The 7,500-nt window shown below is 52.0% G+C and overlaps 1 protein-coding gene across 2 annotated transcripts in view; it reads left to right on the forward strand.

Annotated features, from left to right (window-relative positions):
• Window positions 1-757: 757 nt before the first annotated feature.
• oxct1a (3-oxoacid CoA transferase 1a) overlaps window positions 758-7,500 on the forward strand; it is a gene marked incomplete at its 5' end in the record, with an annotated part of 8,796 nt that continues 2,053 nt past the window's right edge. For both annotated transcript variants that reach the window (XM_053679330.1, XM_053679329.1), the window contains 3 exon segments: window positions 758-847; window positions 3,838-3,918; window positions 6,740-6,841. In XM_053679330.1, coding sequence (XP_053535305.1) covers window positions 758-847; window positions 3,838-3,918; window positions 6,740-6,841 — 273 coding nt within the window.

Below are 7,500 nucleotides of genomic sequence, written 5' to 3' on the forward strand. Positions count from 1 at the left end.
CACACTTGTACATACACACACTCACACACACACACTCGTACATACACACACTCGCACACACACTCCTGTATATATACACACACTCACTCTCTCTCACACACACTCACTCTCACTTTCTCTCTCACATACACACACACACACACACTCGCATACACAAGCACACTCGTGTATATACACACACTCACTATCACACACACACACACTCGCGCACACGTAACTGCAGAAACCGATCGATCGTACCCCGCACATCTCGGTGTTAAAGCAGTAGATAGTCGATGACTTGATTCCTGTCCACAGCACCATCGGGTCACATGACCTCCAAACCGCCGTTTCTGCTCCAAATGAACACACTGTCCTCAGACCCGAGTTCCCCAAACGGTACCGGTGGAACCAAATTAAACACGGTTCTAGTTAAACATGTCTCTCTGAACCTGTGGGCATGAGACTCATTTTACTTCACATCAGATCAAACAGACCAACTCTGTGTTACACTGGCAGAGGAAACGGTTCACCTGAGAACCCTTCAGAGAACCCTTCAGAGAACCCTTCAAAGAACCCTTCAGAGAACCCTTCAGAGAACCCTTCAGAGAACCCTACAGCCCTGTTCTGATCCAAACTCTTCTTCAGGACATAAAATATACAACGGAACATCTGGTTAATCTCGTGAAGGTTGTATCGGCGTGTGAACGCTGCTCAGGTGCTTCAGGTGTGTGGTGATTATGGTAATGTTGTAACTGTGTGTGTGTGTGTTTTCCAGGGTAAGATGGTGAAGGGAATGGGAGGAGCGATGGATCTGGTGGCCAGCGCTGGGACTAAAGTGGTGGTGACGATGGAGCACTCGGCCAAGGTGAGCGAGGGGGGTTTCCATGGCAACCAATTATAACCAGCGAATGTTGTTCTTAAAGGTGGAATGGAACGTGTTGTTGCATGTCGTTGCGTGATCAGGACGTGTCGTTGCGTGATCGGGACGTGTCGCGTGTCGCTGCGTGATCGGGACGTGTCGCGTGTTGTTGCGTGATCGGGATGTGTCGTTGCATGTTCGGGACGTGTCGCGTGTCGTTGCGTGTTCGGGACGTGTCGCGTGTCGTTGCGTGATCGGGACATGTCGCGTGTCGTTGCGTGATTGGGACGTGTCGTTGCGTGATCGGGACGTGTCTCGTGTCGTTGCGTGATCGGGACGTGTCTCGTGTCGTTGCGTGATCGGGACGTGTCTCGTGTCGTTGCGTGATCGGGACGTGTCGCATGTCGTTGCGTGATCGGGACGTGTCGCATGTCGTTGCGTGATTGTGACGTGTCGTTGCGTGATTGTGACGTGTCGTTGCGTGATTGTGACGTGTCGTTGTGTGATTGTGACGTGTCGTTGCGTGATCGGGACGTGTCGCGTGTTGTTGCGTGATCGGGACGTGTCGTTGCATGATCGGGACGTGTCGCGTGTCGTTGCGTGATCGGGACATGTCGCGTGTCGTTGCGTGTTCGGGACGTGTCGCGTGTCGTTGCGTGATCGGGACATGTCGCGTGTCGTTGCGTGTTCGGGACGTGTCGCGTGTCGTTGTGTGATCGGGACATGTCGCATGTCGTTGCGTGATTGGGACGTGTCGTTGCATGATCGGGACGTGTCGCGTGTCGTTGCGTGATCGGGACATGTCGCGTGTCGTTGCGTGATTGGGACGTGTCGTTGCATGATCGGGACGTGTCTCGTGTCGTTGCGTGATCGGGACGTGTCTCGTGTCGTTGCGTGATCGGGACGTGTCGCATGTCGTTGCGTGATCGGGACGTGTCGCATGTCGTTGCGTGATTGTGACGTGTCGTTGCGTGATTGTGACGTGTCGTTGCGTGATTGTGACGTGTCGTTGTGTGATTGTGACGTGTCGTTGCGTGATCGGGACGTGTCGCGTGTTGTTGCGTGATCGGGATGTGTCGTTGCATGTTCGGGACGTGTCGCGTGTCGTTGCGTGATCGGGACATGTCGCGTGTCGTTGCGTGTTCGGGACGTGTCGCGTGTCGTTGTGTGATCGGGACATGTCGCATGTCGTTGCGTGATTGGGACGTGTCGTTGCGTGATCGGGACGTGTCTCGTGTCGTTGCGTGATCGGGACGTGTCTCGTGTCGTTGCGTGATCGGGACGTGTCGTTGCGTGATCGGGACGTGTCTCGTGTCGTTGCGTGATCGGGACGTGTCGTTGCGTGATCGGGACGTGTCGCATGTCGTTGCGTGATTGTGACGTGTCGTTGCGTGATTGTGACGTGTCGTTGCGTGATTGTGACGTGTCTTTGCGTGATCGGGACGTGTCGTTGCGTGATCGGGACGTGTCTCGTGTCGTTGCGTGATCGGGACGTGTCGTTGCGTGATCGGGACGTGTCGCATGTCGTTGCGTGATTGTGACGTGTCGTTGCGTGATTGTGACGTGTCGTTGCGTGATTGTGACGTGTCTTTGCGTGATCGGGACGTGTCGTTGCGTGATCGTGACATGTCGCGTGTCGTTGCGTGATCGTGACATGTCGCGTGTCGTTGCGTGATCGGGACGTGTCGTTGCGTGATCGGGATGTGTCGCATGTCGTTGCGTGATCGGGACGTGTCGTTGCATGATTGGGACGTGTCGTTGCGTGATCGGGACGTGTCACGTGTCGTTGCGTGATCGGGACGTGTCGTTGCGTGATCGGGACGTGTCGTTGCGTGATCGGGACGTGTCGCTGCGTGATCGGGACGTGTCGCGTGTCGTTGCGTGATCGGGACGTGTCTCGTGTCGTTGCGTGATCGGGACGTGTCGTTGCGTGATCGGGACGTGTCGTTGCGTGATCGGGACGTGTCACGTGTCGTTGCGTGATTGGGACGTGTTGTTGCGTGATCGGGACGTGTCGTTGTGTGATCGGGACGTGTCACGTGTCGTTGCCTGATCGGGACATGTCGTTGCGTGATTGGGACGTGTCGTTGCGTGATCGGGACATGTCGTTGCGTGATCGTGACGTGTCTAGTGTCGTTGCGTGATCGGGACGTGTCGTTGCGTGATCGGGACGTGTCGTCGTTGCGTAATCGGGACGTGTCGTTGCGTGATTGGGACGTGTCGTTGCGTGATTGGGACGTGTCGTTGTGTGATCGGGACGTGTCGTTGCGTGATTGGGACGTGTCGTTGCGTGATTGGGACGTGTCGCGTGTCGTTGCGTGATCGGGACGTGTCGTTGCGTGATTGGGACGTGTCGTTGCATGATTGGGACGTATCGTTGCGTGATCGGGACGTGTTGTTGCGTGATCGGGACGTGTCGTTGCGTGATTGGGACGTGTCGTTGTGTGATTGGGACGTGTTGTTGTGTGATCGGGACGTGTCGTTGCGTGATCGGGACGTGTCGTTGCGTGATTGGGACGTGTCGCGTGTCGTTGCGTGATCGGGACGTGTCGTTGCGTGATCGGGACGTGTCGTTGCGTGATCGGGACGTGTCGTTGCGTGATCGGGACGTGTCGTTGCGTGATTGGGACGTGTCGTTGCGTGATCGGGACGTGTCGCGTGTCGTTGCATGATCGGGACGTGTCGTTGCGTGATCGGGACGTGTCGTTGCGTGATCGGGACGTGTCGCGTGTCGTTGCGTGATTGGGACGTGTCGTTGCGTGATCGGGACGTGTCGTTGCGTGATCGGGACGTGTCGTTGCGTGATTGGGACGTGTCGTTGCGTGATCGTGACGTGTCGCGTGTCGTTGCGTGATCGGGACGTGTCGTTGCGTGATCGGGACGTGTCGTTGCGTGATTGGGACGTGTCGCGTGTCGTTGCGTGATCGGGACGTGTCGTTGCGTGATCGTGACGTGTCGCGTGTCGTTGCGTGATTGTGATGTGTTTGTGATTTCAGGGAGGGAAACACAAGATCCTGGAGAAGTGCAGTCTGCCCCTGACCGGGAAACAGTGTGTGGATCGCATCATCACTGAGAAGGTGAGTTGTGGTGATGTCACTTCCTGTTTACTTTCTGAGGAAAACCACTGCAATATGCACAGTAATAACTGTCACACAGGCCACGCCCACAAAATAAAGGATGCATTTACACTAGAACCCCTATATAAGGTCTCTCTTTCTCTGTGAGCAAATAGGGGCGGTCCTTAACTTATGTGTGACATCATCACTAGCCTTTACATTCAGTGCAGCACTTAGCATAAATGACCAGCTTTATTTACACCATATAAGTGTGGACACGTTAGCCAAGCTAGCATCCTACAGCTAACCTTCGCTAACGCTAATATTACCTCTGATGTTACTTAGCTAGCCAAGCTCATTAGTTAGCCTCGCTAAGATATTTTACTGTGTAAATAATTTCACTTCATCTATAAAGAAAACACACACACATAAGGACAAATACACACACACACACACACACACACACACACATAAGGATAAAACACCAGAATATTCTAGAACCAGATGGAGAACTCCGGAATGATCCGGAACCCAGAGCAGGGAAGAGAGCGGAGACGATAATTAGATGTGTCTGTCTCTGTGTTTCCTCCAATCACATCAGAGCTAATAGCATTAGCAGTTCTGCACATGGCCCTGTGTGTGTGTGTGTGCATGTGTGTGTGTGTGTGTGTCTACAGTGCCCTTTGACGCTGCCGAATGGGTGGAGTGCTCATTAGCCGCTAATGCTAACAGGAATTGTGGTTGCTAATGGGGTTTAATGTGTGTGTGTGTGTGTGTGTGAGAGAGAGAGAGAGAGAGAGAGAGAGAGAGAGAGAGAGAGAGAGACTAATGGGGGTTTGATGTCTGATTTTATTACAGAAATGCAACAAAGTGCACAAACACCACAACATTCACATCAAACACACTCAATAATTCAATAAATGATTAATACATCTAATCAATTCAGGAAATATCCAGAAACTGTGTAAAGGAAAGTGTGTGTGTGTGTGTGTGTGTGTGTGTGTGTGTGTGTGTGTGTGTGTGCGCATCTGTGTATGTGTGCATCTGTGTATGTGTGTATCTGTGTGTGTATCTGTGTGTGTGTATTTGTATGTGTGTGTCTGTGTATGTGTGTGTGTGTGTATGTGTGTCTGTATGTGTGTTAGCATGATGATATTAGTGTGTGTGTATGTGTGTATGGGTGTGTGTTAGCATGATGATATTAGCATGTGTGTATGTGTGTCTGTATGTGTGTCTGTATGTGTGTTAGCATGATGATATTAGTGTGTGTGTATGTGTGTATGGGTGCGTGTTAGCATGATGATATTAGCGTGTGTGTATGGGTGCGTGTTAGCATGATGATATTAGCGTGTGTGTATGTGTGTATGGGTGTGTGTTAGCATGATGCTATTAGCGTGTGTGTATGTGTGTATGGGTGTGTGTTAGCATGATGATATTAGTGTGTGTGTATGGGTGTGTGTTAGCATGATGATATGAGTGTGTGTGTATGTGTGTATGGGTGTGTGTTAGCATGATGATATTAGCGTGTGTGTATGTGTGTATGGGTGCGTGTTAGCATGATGATATTAGCGTGTGTGTATGTGTGTATGGGTGTGTGTTAGCATGATGATATTAGTGTGTGTGTGTTAGCATGATGATATTAGTGTGTGTGTATGTGTGTATGGGTGTGTGTTAGCATGATGATATTAGCGTGTGTGTATGTGTGTATGGGTGTGTGTTAGCATGATGATATTAGTGTGTGTGTATGTGTGTATGGGTGTGTGTTAGCATGATGATATTAGCGTGTGTGTATGTGTGTATGGGTGCGTGTTAGCATGATGATATTAGCGTGTGTGTATGGGTGCGTGTTAGCATGATGATATTAGCGTGTGTGTATGTGTGTATGGGTGTGTGTTAGCATGATGATGATATCATGAGGTTAGTAATTCTTTCACGTTGGTCCTTGTTGTTAAACCCTCTTGTAACCACGGCAACCTCAGACCCGTGCTCGTGGTACCTCCCCTCCGCCGTCTCCGAGTCTCTGGACTGGGTTCTGAGGTGATGGCCGTTTCTCAGCTGTAGATGGACTGCAGGTCCTGCAGCTCTCTGGAGAGCCGCCTCTCCTGCTTGGTGCTGTTCCCGAAGCAGCCCGTGATGCTGCTCGTCAGGATGCTCTCCGTTCTGCAGGAGTAGAAGTTCTTTAGGACGTTAAAGGGAAGATTAAGTGTCTAAGGTGCTCCAGACACTGATGGACCTTCTTCACCAGGGTGCTAATGTGACAGAACCATGACCGGTTCTGCGTCATGGTCCCAAACATCCTCCACTCTCTACATGTTGTCTTAAGGGGGAGGTAGCTCTTCTCCTGCTTCATGCTGAAGTCCACGATCTACTCCTCTGTGTTGATGATGTTCAGGAGGTTGGGGATTTAGTCCGTTATCGTTCTCCATCCCTGTCACCAGATCCTAGAACCTCGCTGTTGGAACTGTGACTCTGTTCCTTCTGTAGCGGCGCTCCGCCTCCTTAAGGAAGTGTAGTCAGAGCGGTCGTGACCTCACCTTCATGTAGGTGTCCCGATGTTTACGAACTATTCCAGCCTGTTCGGTACAGTGTGAACTCTGTAGAACCCTGATTAAGACTATTAAGGAAGGTTCCAGAACTCAGTGCTGTACATTAGCAAGGATCCAGAACTCGGTACCATCAAACACTCCAACTTTCATCATCTCACGTTTCAGTTCAAAACACACCACTTCAGAATGGACATCACGTTCTACTCTCTGACTGTTCCGTGTTCTCAGGAGGTTCTACTCTCTGACTGTTCCGTGTCCTCAGGAGGTTCTAATCTCTGACTGTTCTGTGTCTTCAGGCCGTGTTTGATGTGAATAAGGACAAAGGGCTGACTCTGATTGAGGTGTGGGCGGGGCTTACACCTGATGACATCAGGAAGTGTACAGGAACTGATTTTGAGGTGAGTGATGCATACTGGGAAATGTGGTGTTTATCCTCTTTCACTCATACACTTTATTTTTATTTTTCATTCTTTCATTTTCTAATTTATTTCTTTTTTCATTTTTTCTCGCTTTCTTTGTTTTTTTTCTGTTATTTACTTTTCAGTTTTCTTCAGTTTTGACTCCTTTCTCTCTCTCTCTCCCTCTCTCCCTCTCCCCATACCCCTCCCTCTCCCCCTCTCCCTCTCTCCCTCTCCCCATACCCCTCCCTCTCCCCCCTCTCCCCCCTCTCCCTCTCCCCATACCCCTCCCTCTCCCCCCCTCTCCCCCCCTCTCCCCCCCTCTCCCTCTCCCCATACCCCTCCCTCTCCCCACCTCTCCCCCCTCTCCCTCTCTCCCTCTCTCCCTCTCCCCATACCCCTCCCTCTCCCCCCCTCTCCCTCTCTCCCTCTCCCCATACCCCTCCCTCTCCCCCCTCTCCCCCCTCTCTCTCTCTCCCTCTCTCCCTCTCCCCATACCCCTCCCTCTCCCCCCTCTCCCCCCTCTCCCTCTCCCCATACCCCTCCCTCTCCCCTCCCTCTCCCCCCCTCTCCCTCTCTCCCTCTCCCCCCCTCTCCCTCTCCCCCCCTCTCCCTCTCCCCATACCCCTCCCTCTCCCCTCCCTCTCCCCCCCTCTCCC

The sequence above is a fragment of the Ictalurus punctatus genome, unplaced genomic scaffold, assembly GCF_001660625.3.
Source record: "Ictalurus punctatus breed USDA103 unplaced genomic scaffold, Coco_2.0 tig00006849, whole genome shotgun sequence".
NCBI lineage: Eukaryota > Metazoa > Chordata > Actinopteri > Siluriformes > Ictaluridae > Ictalurus > Ictalurus punctatus.